The sequence below is a fragment of the Heliangelus exortis genome, chromosome Z, assembly GCF_036169615.1.
Source record: "Heliangelus exortis chromosome Z, bHelExo1.hap1, whole genome shotgun sequence".
NCBI lineage: Eukaryota > Metazoa > Chordata > Aves > Apodiformes > Trochilidae > Heliangelus > Heliangelus exortis.
In genome coordinates this window covers 29,574,598-29,594,667 of record NC_092454.1, presented here as the reverse complement: position 1 = coordinate 29,594,667, position 20,070 = coordinate 29,574,598, and the positions used below count along the sequence as shown (strand labels likewise).

General features: G+C 39.9%; 1 protein-coding gene across 4 annotated transcripts in view; it reads right to left on the bottom strand.

Moving 5' to 3' along the window:
• The window catches only part of ROR2 (receptor tyrosine kinase like orphan receptor 2), a 161,978-nt gene that overhangs the window by 4,657 nt on the left and 137,251 nt on the right, over window positions 1–20,070 (bottom strand). For all 4 annotated transcript variants that reach the window (XM_071731417.1, XM_071731414.1, XM_071731413.1 and 1 more), the window contains 4 exons: window positions 8,195–8,322; window positions 5,635–5,949; window positions 3,651–3,896; window positions 1,885–2,087 (listed from right to left, as the gene is read on the bottom strand). In XM_071731417.1, coding sequence (XP_071587518.1) covers window positions 1,885–2,087; window positions 3,651–3,896; window positions 5,635–5,949; window positions 8,195–8,322 — 892 coding nt within the window. The remainder of the gene's footprint in view (window positions 1–1,884; window positions 2,088–3,650; window positions 3,897–5,634; window positions 5,950–8,194; window positions 8,323–20,070) is intronic.

Genomic DNA, 20,070 nt, shown 5'->3' with positions numbered 1-20,070 from the left:
CACTGAGATAACAAGCAAAAAGGGCATTGACAGGTACAGACAAATGACTGACTGACCCACTATCTATACAGGTCTGCCGCTCACTAGGGGCTCAAATCAAGGATGTCAATGAAAGACTGCCAAATACTGTACATCTCACATTACCCTCTCCTCAGTCAAATGTGTATTATCCAGATATGAAGTGGGCCTACTTCAAGGAGCAAGTCTTGAATGCACAGGAGCAGTCTGCCCCTGTGTGCTGAAAGGCAAGGCGGAGGGGGAGACGACTGGTCTGGCTGAACAGGGAGATTTTGGAGGAAATAACGGTAAAAAAAGAGAGCTTCCAAACTATGGAAAATAGGGTTGGCTACTCAGGGAGAGTTTAGGAATACAGTTAGGTCATGTAGAAAGAAAATTAGAGAGACAAAGGCACAATTTGAAGTCAATCATGCCACTTCTATTAAGGACAACAAAAAGTCCTACAGATACATCAATATCAAAAGGAGGGGCAAGAAGAAATTCCATTCTTTGTTGCACATGGGGAGAAACACAGTTACCAAAGATGAGGAAAAGGCTTCGGTATTTAGCCCTTTCTTTAGGTCAGCTTTCAACAGTGAGACAGTTTGTCCTGAGGAAAGCTGCTGCTGGGGCTTGGAGAGAGAAACAAGAAGCTAAGTAGCTTCCCTGTAATCCAGGAGGGAACAGTTTGTGACCTGCTGAGCCACTTGGATCCTCACAAGTCTATGGGACCAGATGGGATCCACCCCAGGGTAATGAGGGAGCTGGTGGAAGAGCTTGCCAGGATGCTCTCCATCATTTACCAACAGCCCTGGCTCACTGGGGAGGTCCCACATGACTGGAAGTTGTGGAATGTCACACCAATCCACAAAAAGGGATGAAAGGAGGACCCAGGGAACTCCAGGCCTGTCAGCCTGACTTCAGTGCCTGACCCATGCCAATCAAGAAGTTCAATAACGTCAAGTACAAGGTCCTGCACCTGGGTTGGGGCCACCTCAAGTACCATTACAGATTGGGCAGAAAATAGACTGAGAACAGCTCTGAGGGAAAGAACTTGGGGTTTTGATTGAGACAGGAATGTGTGTTTGCAGCCCAGAAAGCCAACATTGGGATGTATCTTAAGTGTGGCCAGCAGGTCAGGGGAGGTGCCTTTCCTCCACCTACCCGCTTCTTTTGAAACGCCACCTAGAGTCCTGTGTCCAGTTCTGGAGCCTCCAATACAGAAAGGACATGAAGCTATTGGAGCAAGTCCAGAAGTAAGTCTGAGAGAGCTGGAGTTAGCCTAAAGAAGAGAAGGCTCCAGGGAGACTTTATAGTGGCCTCCCAGACCTGAAGGGGGCCTATAAGAAAGCTGTGGAGAACCTTTTTATAAGGATATGTCACGATAGCACAAGTTAGTTTTAAACTGGAGGAGTGTAGATTTAGATTAGTCATTCAGAAGAAATTCTGTAGTGTGTGATGAGGCACTGGCACAGGTTTCCCAGAGGAGTTGTGGATGCCTCCTCCCTGGAAGTGTTCATGGTCAGGTTTAATGGGGCTTTGAGCAACCTGGTCTAGTGTGAAGCATCTTTGACTATGACAGGGGGGTTGGAACTAGATGATCTTTAAGGTCCCTTCTAACACAAACCATTCTATGATTTGCCCTATGGAGGGCAAATGGAGGGCAAATGTCATAAAATTCTTTGCCCTGAAAACAATTTTCTGAGACCAGGATTTCTAGATACAATTAGCAAGTGCAAGAACTGGTTTTCACTGAAGCAGATGGCCAGCAGAGTATGAAAATTAGGTCCCTTACAACATGGCTCAATTTGAACACTGACAACCTATTACACTGACAATGACAACATTTTGGAAGCCTGTGGCCGAAGAAAATTCTGGAAAAAATACCTGTTTGTGTTGATTAATAAGTGGCATTTCCATGTCCTGGCTGGGAGATGATGTTAGCTGGCGGCACTGTGGTGTAGCAGCAGATGCTTTCTGCTTGTTTCTGCACATACAGACCAGGAAGAAAAGGCAGGCAATAACCAAAGGTATGGCTATGCTGGGAACCAGGATGTAGAGGATTCCCATTTTACTGTTGTCACGTGGACCTGTCAGGCACAGAATCAGTCATTGTTTACAATAAATATTTTTCATTTATATAGTAGTAAAAAAAGTAATGAAAATAGTATGGGATTATTATTAATACTATATTTATTTTAAAGAAAAAGTAAACTCCTATAGCTTGAAAGCAGAAGTCACAGTTACCCTACCTCTCTTCTCTCCACAATTTTCCATTAAATTTTTCAAAGAAATTTGAATAGACATAGCAACTAACAATATAAACTAGGACCCCCACTTCTAATGTGTTTACTGTAATAGTGGCTTATTTCACTTTTGAGGTTTCTGGTTGTGGAAACTGTAGAACATAGACCAGAGTATTATTGCATTGTCTTGTTCAGGGTTTAAAAAACAGGTGAGTAGTCTTCATCACAGTATTTAAAGCAGTGCATATGATAAACTGCAGGACAACATGGCAATCTGGCCTCCTTGCCCAACTTCAACCATTTCATCAGCATTTCCCCCCCTTTTTGACTCAACTGGCACTGCTTCTGCCCTGAAAAAAGAAACCTCTTGTCTCACTAGCAAAGATATTATTTGTCCTATACTTAATAGAATTAAAGTGCTTTTATGTTACAGTGAGACAGACATAAAAAAACATTCCTAAAATGCTTTTTCTTGGTAATTAGAGACTTTAGGAAAGGACAGTGATGTCCAAAATATTCATTGGAACTGCTATTTGTAGCTACTGTTTTCACCACAACCACATCACTGTGTTATCTTTGCAGTGCAATATAGAAGTTTATTATATCAAATCATGTAACTGTAAAAAGGTGAAGTAAATTATGAAATGTCATATCAGTTTTGACCACTCTTAAATAACCAGGTAATTTGTAATGAAACCACTTTCATGGTTTCTATGATACATCTGTTGCTGCAGGAAACATGCTTTATTCCTAATGAAGCACAGTAGTAAGGGGCTTTGTTATGTCCAACAACTATTACCACTTTAACAGCTTTAGGGTGAGGGCTATACCAATAGAGGGAAATGGGTGGGACAGTATTAAACTGTGAGAGCTGTGCTTTTTACTTTTTACTATCAGTTGAGCATCACAGCAGATAGTGTAGAGCCTTTCTGATAAAATAATCTGTTTTACAAGTCTCTGCTGCACTTTTCGAGGTTTCCTTCCACCAAAGCATAGTGCTATATCCCCCTCTACAGGATCTGAAAATCCTTGTAGCTTCCAAGATACCACTAAGAGTGACAGCAATATACCATGGAGTACTGTGAGCAAATCAAACACATACAGCTGGTAAGTATGTCAAGTCTGTCATCTGGCAAGTTAGAATACAAGCTGCAGCAGTACCATTAATTATTGTTTCAGCTTAAGCATTCCACACATAATAAAGTGTCACAATATCACAGTTACAAGCTCTGATTTCCAGAAAACATTAAATGTCTACAACACAAAACAAAGGTGTCACATTATAGCAAGAGAAACACTTGAAAGCATAACCCTTTCAAGCAAATTGTACTTGTAAAAATAGGGAACATTCAAAAATGCAAAGGGTTCAAGTCAGTAGTAGGGGAAAAAAAGAAAGCGAATACATACTACAAGAAGGAACGTCACACAGTTCCATGCGTACGTTTTTATTCTTTGTAAAACACCAGGGCCCATCCATCTGACCTCCAGGATTGCGACAATATGCATGTCCTCCACCTAGCTCTGGGAACTGTACGCTTGTTAGATCATGGCTGTGGGGACTCTGGGAGTCCCAGAGTTGGCAACTGTGGCCAGATTTGGTGATGCTGACTGTCCCTCTGTAGTCTGCTCCGGAACCATTGTAGCACTGATGATCTGCAACACAGAGTTTGACAAAACATTGCAAATAACAGCACAATCCAGGGCTACCAAGAGGCTTGAAGCACAGACCATGTAAGCAATCAAATTCAGATACTTCAGGATTAAAGGGTTTCAGTTCTTCAGGTGACTGTACTCTTATACCCAGTTATTTCTGGATTCTGCACTGAACCATCTCAGCTCTGTGGCTATTCATACCAGTTATTTGGTAACTGTGAATGCAAGCTGATACTGAGAGGCTTCTATGGACCTCTTCATACAGTACAAGTTAAACTAAATTGTCTACTAGAAGGAGTTTCACTTCAGGTAAAGTCCTCAGACGTCAACAGTTTAAACTTCCTACTACTTTTATATGTCATTACCTTCCTGTCTTCCTCACACTCCTTGCTTCCTAGAGAAATTAATGCTGCATTTTCTAAGACCTCTTGCCAATGCTTCCTTCTTATCTTCTTTAGGATGATGGAATTCGGGCTTTTCTTCTCTTTGGGTAGATCACTTTCATATCTGCTGAACTCCTATCTTTATTCTCTGTCTCTTTTACATCTATCCTTTCTTCATACTTTTTGAGTATTTGTTTCCCATATGTATCACCTGACCTGAATCATGCATTTTTTCTCTCTGTTTGCAATATAACCTCCTTCATTTTTCCAAGTCCCCCTCCCCAGCCCTCAGGAATCCAGATTCCTCAGGAATCTTTCAAAGCCTTTCCTCTGAACACCTGGGGTATTAGTGCTGTAGCTGTTCCACCGGAGCTAGCACTACTGGCTCTGAGGATCTCTGACAACTTTTACCAGATATTTTGTTGATGTTATTCTCTATTGATCCCACTTCCCTGACTGATTGGTCTCTGTCATCAGTTTCTCAGTTATTTCTGCTTCTCATTAACATTATTGTCTTATTAGCACATATCTAGTCTTCCATGCCCACTGTTATGACATGATCCCTGTGCACGTAACTGTGGGTTCAGGCAATGGATATTCAGAATAGTCTTATTACACTTAGAACTTCAAGTATCTTTAGTGTCTTAGAGCTTCCCTGTTTAACATTGGGAATGGTGATTAATTGCTAGGAAATGGAGTAGCCAGAAAAATTGTCAGCACATAATTACCAACCCTGAAACAGACTGTCTATTCCCGGATGCAAATATGAATTTAAAGAAGTAGGATCAATGTTTTCATCCACCCTGTGCTGGTGAAGAAAAAATATTACACTCCTTACTCAATTTACAGAACTAATATTATGGTAGATTTCATATAGAAAGAATGAATATTAAATGTTTCATTTCTTAACAGTTTTTCAGTGAAGCTTCCACAACCTATTGGAGGTTTATTGATAAGAAAACACAACTCATAAGTATCTGTATGGGGTCCAGAATCCAGCATCCAGAAAGGCAAAGACAGAGCCAGAGGTGGGGACAGGCATGTAGGAAGCCTGCAATGCACTGCTGCCCCTCAGAAATCTGAGTCAAATCTGCTGTGTAAATGAAGTTTTACAGCCCAGGCTGTGGTGGATCTAACCCTTCTGAGAATTAAGCAGCATCCTTTAAACTTTCTCACTATCCTAACTGTTCATTACAAAAGTGCAAGATTATGGTCAGGATAAACATGACAAAAAGTAGTAGCATCCAGTATAGCAGTACTTCCTTTACAAAAAGAATAACAGATAAAATTCTCAGACCCAACCTGAGGAAACAACAAACCCCACTTTTTCCCAGTGATGAAACACCTGAACTTACACTGGCTCAGTCTCTCTACAGGGATCCCAATCCTTATGCAGTTGGCAGCTTCCAAGGTGTCTGGTCGTGGGAGATCCTCACACTTAGGCAACTGTAGCTGCATCAGGATGAGGGGGTTTGACCTAGCAATGTTGTACTCCTGTCGACAGAGATCATTCTCCAGAACTTCACATTCATCCCGGCACAGCTCTCGTGGCTTAGGGGTCCGGGAGCGCTCATCACACAAGGGAAACACAAAGTGGCAGAAGGATGGTATAGCAAACTGTGAGCACTGGTCAGACAAATGTGTGGACGTGCCAATCATGGTAAATGCAGCTGGAAAGGGAAAAAAATACAGCTTAAGTTTTAATTTATTAAAAGCATGAGAAACAACATAATTTTTCTGCCATTTTCCTGTTACATCTTCCATTTTTTTCGTAAGGGCCTAAAAGATTTGCTGAGCAGCAGGGAAATGAGGTAATTTCTCCTGTAAAGGTGAGCTGACAAATGCAGAGAGCAAACCCAGCATCCTAGTGTCCCCCTGACATTTGCACAGAACATGTAAGACCTCAGTGCCAAAGTGACTAGTATTAAGCAAACTGTTGGTGCTTGACTAATTTTATCTTGAAAGGATAAAGAGCGAAAGCAAGATACACCTGCCAGAACACTGACATGGATTTCCAATGTTCCTAAGCAGATAAGATCGGAATTAAGATCATCAAGTTTCTTCCACCTGTAGACATTTTGATCAATAAACAAGACAAGTGTTGATCTCAAGTCTTGACAGGGAAAAGGAAGCGTACCATTGGTATTGGAGAAGATACTGATATTAATAGAACTGAGAAGCCAAAGCAGCAGTGGTTTGGGGAAAAACAAATGTAACTAATCTCTATATACTGATCCCATTAAGATAAAAGTCATAATGAATTAGGAACCTAATCCTCCATTTTAACTCTCCAAATCTATGTGCTAAAATTTATCTGAAAGTTTTCTTGTATATTGCGATGACAAATATACATGTGCATCATGTTTCTACAGATGAATCAAAAGTTAAATGCAGGAACATTCATTCCCAGACTGGAAAGTATAATTTGTGAGTGAGACTTGCTACATTGCATGTGTCACCAGCACACACTGTAAAAGGAGAGGAAAAAAGCAGCTCAAGTCATACAGCAATCTGCAACTTGCAAAACAATTCTTTCCCTCTTATCCAGCTGTCTCCTTACAACTATCTATTTCTTCCTGCCGCCTGCTATCAGAGAGTCTTCTGTCTCTTCCTAAACACCAGACATGAAGCAAGCATCTGCAGCTGCAGCCTCTTGAATTGTTTACAACTTTGCTTATTTTAATACAGGAATGTAACTGTTCATCAGACATGAAGGGAACACTGCATGCAAGTACAATGTCAGGCCTCAAATGACAGCAGTAACATGCTGTCATTAGCTAGTCCCTAGGACCACAAATAAACCTGGATGAGTGAAGTAATCACTGTTGGCTACTTGAAATATACCACTAATTTTTCTTTAGTTGTTACAGAATTTAGATCTTCATGAGTGGCACAGTTCAGAACCATGTACTCGTTTTGCTGGGAGGCACAAAAGCCAGCAGGACTGTGTGGTGGCATCTAAGCAGAATAATTTTTGTTATTTGACAGCTATTAAACAGCACAGCCAAGACAATACTACCCACACATATTCACAGATCAGGGGTTGGGTTTTTATTGCTGGACTTCAGTTGTTCAAGTCATGTCTCAAGTTTTTCTCCAGAGACATTTCTCTTTTCTTACAGAAGGCTGCAATTCTTACCAAACCACATGGCCAGGACCGAACAGCACCAGGGGCCATAGAGACATGGGGAATATATTTCACACTTCAGTACCATGCGAAAATGAAAATCAAGAATAAAAATTCCCCATAGATGTTGCCTGTAACGTTGCTGAATGCCCTCAGTGTCAGCAGTAGATGTCACTTGTGTACATCAGAGTCACAGCTACTAAGCTCAGCTAACAGGTGGATGTACAATCCGTTAAGAGTCACTGAGGTTTTGGATGCATGTTTGTGACTCTGTACCAAAATGATGAACAGAGAAATAATCAGCAGGAGCAGAGCACAGGAATGTCAACTCTTGCTTTATATAAATCAACGTGAAATTTAGACTCTGCCAAGTTTTTGCAATAGAAAGGAAACCCAAGGTAAAAGCCACCACATCTTTTTCAAGAAAAATTAAAACGTGGTTTTTATCACAAAACAAATTGATTTGGAAAAAAAGCCTTCTGTTTGAATGCATTATACAAAAAGCTGCAGTACAAACTACAAGCTTATAAGAAGTCAATGTTCTGACATTTTACCTAGGGACGTCTTCTTAAAGAAAAAGCTCCTATCCATGACAGCAGACACTCATCTTTCTTGCTTCAAATTTTGCTACCAGCACAAGTGGAAAACTGGTTCATCTCTTCTAAGGTCATATGTAATAATGCCTTAGACATTGACTGATAAAACTGAAAAGTATGATAATATTATTTATACCTGAATTGGATACTTTCATGTACGTGTTTTGCCCCATTACAGACATATAATCTTACCAGTAATTCGGTTTTCAATTTCCCCTTGCATCTGGAGGGAGTCCACATAAATGGTCCTATTTCCAATGATTCGTGCACATGCAATTCCCCTGTATGGTTGACAGAACCCATCTTCATGGTAATCTTCTCTGCAAAAGACATGGTAGGATTTTATAAGCAGAATTCTAGCTGCCTTTTTTATTAAAAAAAGGAAAAAAACAGGAGAAAAATCCTGAAGACTGTAAATCTGAAAATGCCCCTTTGCAGGTTCCAGCTGCAACTTTCTCCTCCAATTCTCTCTAAACTGCCTTAGAGTATTAGTGAGGCACCCTACAGATATCTTATTAGGGAAAGCAGTAAACCAAAACCCAAGATTAATTTTAAAATTCCATGTTAACAGTAATAGCATTTGACAGACGAATCTATTAAAAAGCTGTTAGACTGAGACCTCAACATAGATTTTGTGACACGATCCCATATGTTTTTGGCATCCAGCAGCACCCAGTATGATTAGGCAAATGGTTGGTTCTCCTCTCCCACCTTTCTCTCCCTTACTTAATTTCCTGTAGTGAACAGCACAAGGGAACTTGACAAACTTTAACTAAAACACTGAATAATTTTGAACTCTGAAATAGGTAAACAGAATAAAAAGTAATCAAGATTTAATCTCTTTTTCTCTTCTCTCTAGTCAAGAGTTATTGCCAAATTCCTCTTCCAACAAGTTCTTAAATACATTTTTTGATTCAGTGAGGTTTTGGGGCAAGTTTTACTCCCTTCCATCAACATGTTTGCCATAAAAGCACCAAGTCTAAAGACTCAATATTTCAACACATCATCCCCAAAGCCCCAGTAAATAATATAGATCTGATCTGTAGATCGTAACTGCCTGAGCCCTGAAAAGGAGCTTCAGAGTGAGAACACGCTCACAGTTAATATCCAGTAAGCTGTGTGTTTCCTCTGGCATGGCACAGCTTCTGCCCTGCTTTTCACTAGCCTGGTTGATTCACACTACACAATTTACTGCATGATGGTCCAAAAAAAGGCATAAAATGTAATATAGAATACCATGAGTTTGGGGTAATCCTAGGACACCCGAGAGCTTAATCAGCTTGTGTTCAAAAGTCAGTTCAAAAGTTTGAGGTACTTCTACTATACCAGTAATTTTTTAAGTATTACTTCAATACTCTTCTGCACTTTGTACTTTATTGCCTTTGGATATCAACACCTGGTTTTGGTCACTCATGTTTCCACTTCTCTTACAAAAACGTTCACCCTCCCATAGCATGCCATATGAACAGGACTGTCAGTGTAAATTTGTAAAACCACATAACTTCAGCTGGGACAAATCAGCATGAAAAACTGCACCTGACAACAGCTAGACATGATGAGCACATCAGCCAACACCTACACAGTGCTGAGTGCAGCCTGGTATTTCTGGTATGTTATTCTGCTTTAGGAACATCTTTTCACTTTTCCTCTGCTGTGCTTCCCTTGATAGAGTTCACCTCTTCCGGGAAAGGTTACCAATATTTCTTTAAGTATTAACTTTTTGGCAGTGGAAAATTGGGTGCAACTGGCTATACAGTGCAGTCAAAGGCTGGAACCATCAATCACCACTTGAAAAGCATCTTTCTCTTTCTCCCAGACAATGACTTAACAGGACCTGGTCCATTACACAGCTGCTAGATAAACCATAGTGATACCAAGTGTTTCATGTAGTTGTTGTCCAGATCTGACTGTTATTTCCTGTCACAGTACAATTTTTAAATAGTCAGAAAGTAACATTTTGTCTACAAACTCCGAAACAAGTTCTGTTTCCCCAAAGATACATAGATTTTTCAGTATGGTGGATAAAGTAAGGGAAGAATCTTTCAAGATAAATTAATTCCTGCAGTGAAATTCCTTCACTCTCATAACAAACTCTATAATTTTGCGATACTTGCGTAATGCCTGAAAGGCTAAAAGTATGAAATAATTTTGTCTGTGCTTGTTTTATGATCCTTAACCTTAACTCCATAGGAAGTCAGCAGTTTCCTTAAGAATCTGAATGAATATGAAACCCCTATTTGACCTCTTTCTCAAGAGCAAATTCATAACCTATCCTGCAGAACGAAGTCTGCAATATATCTAACTGAAAATGTACTTCACACTTCTACTTCCAGCACAGCTCTCTCTTGCCAGCACATACACTCACACAAAAAACCCTATAAAAAATAGCACTCCAAACTGCATGGATTTGGTGACAGAAGCAGTGTGATCTTTCTTAGCTCAGTTTATTTCTGTCAAGAACTTCTGAATACAGTTTAGATACTATATATACACACATACGCTCCCCTCTGCCATGTTATAGTCAGCTGATGATTAAAATAAACTGGATAAGACTATTACCATGGATGCAAGAAAAAGTAAACAGTAACCTGATGTCATACTCTGACGTCTTTGTCAGCTCAGGCAAGTCAATGAATACAGGATGACTAATACATGTGAACAGGAATATATTACACCATTCTTCTTATGTACATAGTTGATTTCAATGAATCTGTAGAAGCAGCAACATTTATGCCTCCTTACAGATTACTCTTCCCCTTGGCTACACTCAAACATGTCAAAATGTCCACAGCAGGAAGCAGGCTGGGGGAATCTGGTAACACAGCACAGCAGTGGCACGATGCTCAATTTAAACAGGAGACTTTGCAACAATCTGTGGCCCTGATTTGCTCTCCAAACCATACGCCAGCATTTCAGTTGCTTATCAGAGGAACAGTTAAAAGTTGATGAAATTAGGGGAAATACTGACTCTTCAATTTCCTGCTGCTTGACCTGTAAAGTCTGCTCTGATCAAGAACCATGGTAAACACAGAAATCTGACTCCAAAAGTGGAATCCAGGAGAGCTCCATTTGTTCCACTTGCTCAAATCTTAAAAGTGCACCATCATAGGAACTTACCTACTTCTTTTCTTTGTTGTTTCTCTGAATGTTTTAAAATGGCATACCTTTTCTCACTGTGTTTTTCTTCCATTTTTATATAACTAAATTTTTTTACAAAATAGAGACAGATGTGTTTACCTTTTTTTTCACTTTCACTGGAGAACAGTCCCAAAGAGAGTGCATCCAAAACACAAATTTTCTCAGCACTCAGAGAGGAGGTAAGGTATGTTCTCCTGATGAGAGAACTTCCCTCCCAACTACCTGTCAGATGTTTGACTAGAGTTTTAAAAATATTTTAAAATATTGACTAGAGATTTAAAAATAAAATCACAAAGGATCTGACTATACAGACCCTCTATTCCTAAAACCCTACTTCTTTTTCTACAGATGAATGCCATTAGTTTTCCAGGGCCATAGGGTGATCTTCTGACAGAACTGTAAAGTTAAGAACTAACCCTTCTAATTATAAAGTTAAAGCAGGAGAACCTTTTATTTTGGACATCTACAAATAAAATGAAAATACTGATGCTGCTTTTATGATAAATATGGGGTGTCTCTAAGATTGACTGGGCTTACCAGGACATGAAACATTTTGAAGAACCAAGCACTGATAAGACAATTACAAGTTCCTTATTACGCATGCACTGCACTGCCTGATCCAACACAGTCTACCTTTAGGTTTGTGGCCAGAAGTTGTCTCTATGAAACAGAGAATTAACCAAACAAGTGAAGTAGAAGAAAGACTCAGAATCAGTGGTACAGTGTTAATTGAATCTCCTCACATTAACAGAAGCCATAACTTCCAGGGATATCTGGGCTTATAAAGCAAGTAGTAGAAGAACCAGGTGCCTCTGAGGAGCAATAAAATTCAGCATGCATGAGCAGGAATCTCTCAAGATGGAAGTCATGCAAGAATTCCATAAGGTAGACATTTCCCCTAGAAGTATATTAAGAGATTTCTAGGAGTACTGGATGTGCTGCAAAAATATACTGAACATCACCACCCTTCCCCTTGCATAAAGCATTACTTTAATTTCATATGTGACAAAGAAAGAACACCAAACAAAAGATTACAAAAGAAAATACCTAACAGGCATTTCTTCATGGAAAATCTGAAATGCTGAAAGAATACATCTGGGCACAATACACTGTATGATACTTACATAACATAATCTATTGTATGCAGCTGTCACAGCTGAACAGTCCATATGGCATATGAAACAAAAAAGTACCAGAAAAAAAAAAAGGCAACTGTTCAATAATAATGTTAACTTGCAAAGCACATAATTCTGATGAGAGCTTTCAGTATGTATTTGATGCCCCTGAAAACAGAGTAAGTGCAGACCTAGTGATTTGGTGAAGAGAAAACATATGAAGGCATAACAAGATTTAGCAAGGGTTCATAAAGGGAATTTTTTAAAAGATGGTAGAAAATCCATTACAGCAGTTTCATAAGCAAACTAAGTGGAGTTAAATTTTTCTATAAAATTTCCCGTAACAAACAACACACCTGAGGTTTGTTGAGGTTTTTGTATTTTCCAGAAATCAAAATGCATTTAATTAAAAATTGTGAAACCCTAAGAGAGGATATTAGGACTCTCCCTTATATCCCATTACAAGTAAAGTTGCAAAGCAAAGAAAAATGCACAGAAAATCAATTAGATAGTAACAGACAAAGGAAAGCATACACATATTTATTAATGGTTTGTTTATACTGCATCTAAAAATCGGAACCTCTTATAATGTGACAGTATAGACCTTGTACTTTTTTATTCTTACTCTTGACATGAATCATGCCATAGTGCAGAGGAGTGAATTCAGCTCACAGGGGTATCACTTCTCAATGGCTAAAACAGCCATCCTCTCTCACAGAGAAGACCTGAGAAAAGAGTAACATACTACCCTTGTTATGTGCTGTATTGTATCTAGAAAACTTGCCTGCTGTCAAAAACACTGAATTTATAGCAATGTTACCATAGAAATATGCTTAGTATTTTCCATTAAGGTCTGTGCATTTACCTTTTAGGCAGCACTCAGGTTCTTGTTTAACCTTGAACTGAAATCTGTCAAGGGTATTGACTTCTAAATTGATATTTACAATAAGCACCCTCTTTGCTCCCTCTCACAGGCCTCCTGTTGTGCACAGGAGATCAACTGAAGTTTTATGCTGATATTCAAAGCAATAAGACTGGGTTATAAACGTTTGATGGAGGTAGATAATGGGATTTTTCAAAACCAGTGTTGCTTGAGCTGTTACCATTCAGAGAGCTGGGCTAATGCCAGGTCCATCTAACACCACCCATTACTTCTGCCTATACAGGGCAGAAATTCAGTGACATACACAAATTGATACGAGGTTTAAGCAATGATTTCAAAACCTAGTTGTGCAGGAAAACGTCAAACAAACCTCACAAACCATAATTCACCAAAACCCCCACACCTGCACATCTGTGTCCTGTCTGATGAACCCAAGAAGCTCAAGAATGGCAGGGACATTTTTGCTGCTGCATCAGGCCCTTGCCACGATCAAGGCACCGTGCAGCCACATCATGGGAGAAGGGCACAGACTCTCTGCCCTCTCTGCCCATAGCATTTCCATGCTATGAACAGTTTAATTCTCTGATCAAAGATTTATCTGTAAATAACCTACCTTTCCATCAACAAAAAATCATTTGTTTGCACATCTTGACCTGCATCTAAAAATCAGTGCTCCCAGTATATCAGAAAATGCTCATGAAAGTAGTTAACATCTCAAAGAGAGACTTCACAAAAACACAAGAGGGATATAAAAACTTTTCTCATACACCAACAGAATGTAATAAATATATCAGTGAAGGAGTGAAGCTTAGTGTTAAAAAGCTAAATACTAACTAAATACTAGGCAGGCTAATTTGTATAAATAGTCATAGCTCAGTTGAAGTCAACAGACCTATCACAACTTACACTCACGAGGGCTATGGCTCATGAATTTTGTTACCAAATGTTCACTGAATGTAACAACAGGCCCCAAAAGCAAGATTCCCTTACATCGAGCATACAATTTTGATAAATATTTACAAATAGAATTTGGTTTTGTGCTTTTTATCTGAAAAGTAACACAACAGAACCCTTAAAAGAGTACTTAAAATCACATTTACAACAGAGCAACTGTGCTGTGTTTTGAATGTTTATCTGCTAGTTCCGAAAAAAATACAAATGAGGGTACATTCAATTTCACTGTCCATGTTGCCAACAAAGATATTAAACAGCACGGGTCTGAATACTACCCTTGATGAACACGGCTCATCACACATTTCCATTTGGACATTGACCTATTGATCATAAATCTTTAGGGGCAACCATCCAGTCAGCTTCTTATCCCATGAGTGGTCCGTCCACTGAATCTCAAGTTTAGAGACGCAGAATGTAGCACGGGACACTGTCAAAATCTTTGCACAGATCCACGTAGATGATGTCTGTTGCTCTGCCTTTGTCCACCAAGGCTGTGACCCCCACCATAAAAGGCCACCAAGTCAGTCAGACAGGACTTGCCTTTAGGAAAGACACTGGCTGTCACCAATGCCCCCTCTGTTACCCACATGCCTCAGCAGAGCCTTTATGAGGATCTGCTCCATGATCTTGCCAGGCACATAGGTGAGACTGGCCTGGAGTTCCCTGTGTCTTTTTTTTTCCATTTTTGAAAATTGTGGTTACATTGCTTGTTTTCCCGTCAACAGGAACTTCACCAGACTGCCATGACTTTTCAAATATGATGGACAGTGGCTTTGCATCTTCAGCTGCCAGCCCTTTCAGGAGACACAGGTAAATTCCATCAGGTCCCATGTACTTGTTCACCTTTCAAACCTGCTCTTCATCAAGCTCTCCCTCTGCTTTCCTTGCTGTCTGCATGTTGGGATGAAAGCAAACATCCTCATCCCTTAAAGTATTTAAGGCCAGGTTGGATGGGGCTTGGAGCAGCCTGGTCTGGTGGAAGGTGTCCCTACCCATGGCAGGGGGGTTGGAACTAGATGATCTTTAAGGTCCCTTCCAACTCAGACCATTCTATGTTCTATGAAAACTTGAAATCCAAGGAAGATTGCAGATCTATTGTTGAACATCAGATATTTTAACAGAAACATCTCTGTTACTAAAGAATTGGAAAAAACCTCCACAAGGTTAATTTCAACATACAGGAACATGGAGCTAGCTAGCCATGCAGCATTCCAGCTTCTCACCTACCAAAGTAAATCATTATGATTCTTTCTTCTCACTCCTTCTTTTTTTTTTCCCAGGGAAGTTATCCTTCCCGGTGTGTTACAGCTGTCAAACAGAAGATCCCAAGGAAAAACAGAAGGGTCAATGGGCCCCACAAGGATCTTCTGATAAGCAGCTCCCTATTACTCTAACTGCCAGAGGAAAGCCAAATTCTTTTTTGCATTTACTGTTCCCCCTCCTGCCACACAATCCTGCATGAGTACATACAGGTCAGCTCCAAAAAGTTCTTGGAAGAATCTGCAAGTCAAAAAAGTCATTATACTTGCTGTCACACAGAGGAAGTACTAAAACTGGTAGGGGCCATCCTAGGGAACCCAGGGGAGGCTTCAGCATTGGGACTGGCAGGTGAAGATACCTGGGGGGTCACCTGGGCTTGGAGTGAGAGGGCAGAGCAAAAGCCCATGTTGGCTGCCCAGGGGAACAGGAAAGCTGTCAAGGGGAGGAAGAAGGAGTGAAAGGCAGCTTCATGGATGTGATGCCACAGGAAGAAGGGAGGGAGGGCAGGAAGTGCATCAGGCCCCAACAAGAGGAGGCAGAGGTCCCTGTATACATCTTGTGGTGTGGTGAGAAAGGCAGCCCACCTCCTGCCAGGCTGCTCCAGCACCATCTAAATCAACCCTCACCCTCCTCCATAGAAGCCACCAGGTATAAGCATGATATAATGTCTTTCTTTTAAAAAATCCCTATAGTTTTTAGGGAGATAATAATACATTATGATTTAGCCACACAAACAGATTTTCCACACAAAACGAATTTTTATATTATTTTTAAGTTCATTAAAATAATTAGGATCCTGTAGAAATGCTTCAGGCTTTCCTTTTTTTTTTTCTTGAATGAGGGGTAATGTCAGTTTTCCCACATAGTGTTTCCCAGCTCTTTGTTAGGTAAAATTAAATTACAGAATTATTAACATATTTTTATTTTTTAAATTGTTAAAACCATAATTAACTAAACAATCCTTTCATAATTAAAAGTCTTACAACTGACCATGCCATTAAAATTGTGATCACTTATGCAAATGAAAAAAAAAAGAGCTTTGCTGTTGTAATTTTTTTTTTTTAGCATAACAAAGGTGGCTTTGCTATTTCAGTTAAGACAGTGATTATACATCCGAAAGAGTTTTGTAAAACAGCTGGAAATTATCACAGCATCAGCAATAAATTGGTTACATAATTATATGTATATGCAAGTGTTCATATTCAGCCTTTCACAGCATATTTTATTTTATTAAAATTACACAAACAACTATTTTAAGCATATAATACTGTAGTGTCAGTTTCACAGTAGTTTTTCCAGTTTTGAGGAGAAATTGCTGTATTCCATTTATCAGAAAGCCCCAGTATAGATTAAATTATTTCTTCAAAAACATCTAAGCATCAATATGAAATACTTGTTAACTTCTCTAATACTTTTTATGCATGCAATATGAGTTACTTCCTCTAAGTAATGTTGCAGAAAGGTAAAGTTCATGAATACTTTTCAATGTTAGAGGTTTTTTCACAGCTGCTCTAAACATTGTAGCACTTAATTGTGCTGGAATTTTCCAAGGTCCAAAGTGAAATATTTGTCTATTTGTTTAACTTCAAAAGATATGGTTCGGGTGCTTTTAAAAATGATGTAAAAAAAAAAAAAATTACCATTTTTTCTTTAGGGAAAAAAAATCAACACTCAAGCAATAAAACAAAAGAAAATTAGAACCCAGGAAAAGGAGCAGACATTTGCTTGTGGTGCTGGTGTCCCCTTGCCATTAAGCAGACATCTCAAACTTGCTGGAAAGTATCTTCTTCTGTTCCCATGAGACACTACTCAAGTTTTTCCATGCTTTATGGCATTTCCATCTTCATGTGTTCAGCCCAGCCTACAGGACTGTAGCTGATACATTCTCCAAATACTCTCCAAATATTCTGTCTACAGCAAGTCTGGAGATGTGTATGAGAAAATAAAGCTGCCTGGCACACCTGTCAGGGCTGGTGTCTACAGTTAATTGAGGCAAAGGTGTATGGAATTTGGTGGGAGCCCAGGAAGAAAGAGGCTATGGAAGTGGGAGGAAGAGGCAGGACAGGGATGAATAAAAGGGCTACTAACAGGTAAACACATGATCCTCTAAAAACCAGAGCAAAACCTAATATATTTTGTGTTTTGCAATATTTTTCTGTAGATGAGTTCGTGTGTATGCCCTCTTCTGGGCTAATCTGTACTGAAGACAGCAGTCTATTATTAGCACTATCTACATGTTACAGTGGCAGAGGACTGGGTGGTATAGCTGGGGAATCCATAAGTCATGCAATAATTCTGGTGTGTCATCATCATTCCGCATAATAGGTTTGTTGATCTTTTTTCTTGTGCAGAGGAAATTTTATGCCAGTTTCAATTAAAATCAAGTTCTCAAGAATTAAAAATAAGCAGACACTCTGATACTTCAGCCACTGCAAGGAGGTAGGAAAGTATAACCTCTGACTCAGTAGCTACCCTTCGTGGGGGCTGAGGGCACAGCACCCTGAATCACCCAAAACTGCTGGGAAGTCTAGGTATCCAGCCCTCATGTAATACCAGGAAATAATTTCCCCTTTTCTTCCTTTGCACTTAAAAACATTTATTGAATGTTTATCACACGTCATTTCCAAAGACTTTTCTTTTTTTCCCCCTATGTATATCAAATTAATGATCAAATGTCATTATTTGTTCATTTTAATCTTCACATACTACGGCACTGTATCTCAGGCAAAGCAAAACAGTTCACATTCCAAAGTCAGAGTAATAATTTATTTTCAGATGCCTCACAAATGATGCTACACATGAAACATTACCTCGATAGGCTGTAAGTGGCTCTGTAAATCAATCTAATCAGGCTTAACATTAATAAACTCCTCATAAGTCAAAATATGTAGGAAACTCTGTTAGGAAATCAAACTCTTCTCCAAGTTTAGCATTTCAGCACTGAGTTCTTAACATAAGAAAACTATGATCTGAAGATACTTATTTAGCTGTCAGTCTGAATGACAATTCACACATCGCTGAAGTGCCTGCATCTTGTAACTACTGATTTTTTAACACATTTTTGCTATTCTCTCTTCTTTCTAGTCTAATGGTGAAGTAAAAAGTATGCAGTTAGACTTCCATTACTCACTGAGGTTTTCTTTTCCACATTAATTAACAGAAAGAGTATAAGCATGCTACCTTGCAGCTACTAAGAATAAATGGGGGACACCACCACAGCAGCTCAGAGTCAGAAACTAGCTAGAGATTTTAACTTCATTAACACAGCATGGTCACAAGCATGCCTTTCTTCAAAGTTTAAGATTCCTGTGTAATTTAGCAGATCTTACAGTTATGAACACATTTTTATGTAACATTTTATAGCTGGAATCGATGGTCTCAAGGGCCTTTTCCTACCTAGATGACTCTACAATTTTATGTAATAAACTGTAATTTTCTTACAGAAGAAAGTAAAAAGACAGCCTGCAATCCTCTTGTTGAAATCATTGAATATTTATTCCTGTGTGAAACAGTATTTTCTTACAATGCATGCTGCTGAGACAGACTGTTCTTACTCTGGAGGAAATACAGATTCTTTCTGTTTTGGGAACTGAGGTAACATTGCATGTGTTTCTTGAGGATGTATACAGTGTGCTGGCTGAAGAACTGGCTGAACAGTAGAGTTCAATGGGTTGTAGTTAATGGGACCACACCTGGCTGGTGGCCATTCAGCAGTCCTCCTCAGGGCATAATTGCAGGGTCAACGTTTTTATCAATGGTCCGGAGGCAGGTGTTGAATGTAGTTGTTAGTTTTGCTAATAATTGTAATCTTTGAGATGCCATTGAGTCTCTAAAGGGACAATAGACCTTGCAGAGAGATCTAGATATATTGGAGCACTGGGCAATCATCTGTGGCATGGAATATAACAAAGACAACAAAATGAGGCTTTTGCACCTGGAACAGAACAAGTACACACAATATAAATTGGGAGAGGAAGGAATGTGGGGGTGCTGGTCAGTAGCAGATTCAGCATGAGTCAGCCATGTGCCCTGGCAGCCACAAGGAGAAACTGCATCCAGCACAGCATGACCAGTGGGGAACCACTGTATTCAGTGTTAGAGCAGACTAAACTCAAGCACAGTGTGTGGTTCTGGGCCCCACAGTTCAAGAGTTATGTTAAGGAACCTGAATGCACCCAGAGGAGGGCAACAAAGCTGGTAGGGAGAACAAGGGTGAGAGGTGACCTCACGGATCTCCACAGATTCCTAAGGAGGGGAAGTGGAGAGGGAGATCTCTTCTTCCAGGGATCCAGTGGTAGAACACATGGAAATGGCTTAAAGGTACATCATGGGAGGTTCAGACTAAATATTAGGAATCACCTATTTATTGATAGGGTAACGAAACAGTGGAACAGGCTCCCTAAAGAAGTAGACAGTGCCCCAGGCCTGTCACTGGCAGATTTTTGGCAATGAGTCAGAGGCAACCATGGTGGAGGACAACATAACAGCCATCCTAACCAGTCACAGGATGGATACAGAGCTTCTGGTCCAGGTGATGAGGATCTCCCTCCACAACCACACAGTGACATTTGTACAACAGCTTACCCATGTCACTGTGCAATGGTGCAGCACAGAGGCCTGTCATCTTTTCGGCTGACAGGACACCCATGCTGTTGGGGGATGGGAGGGCAGCTCCATAGGTGCTCTTGGTCCCACTGCCTCCCAAGGAAGGTCTCTCT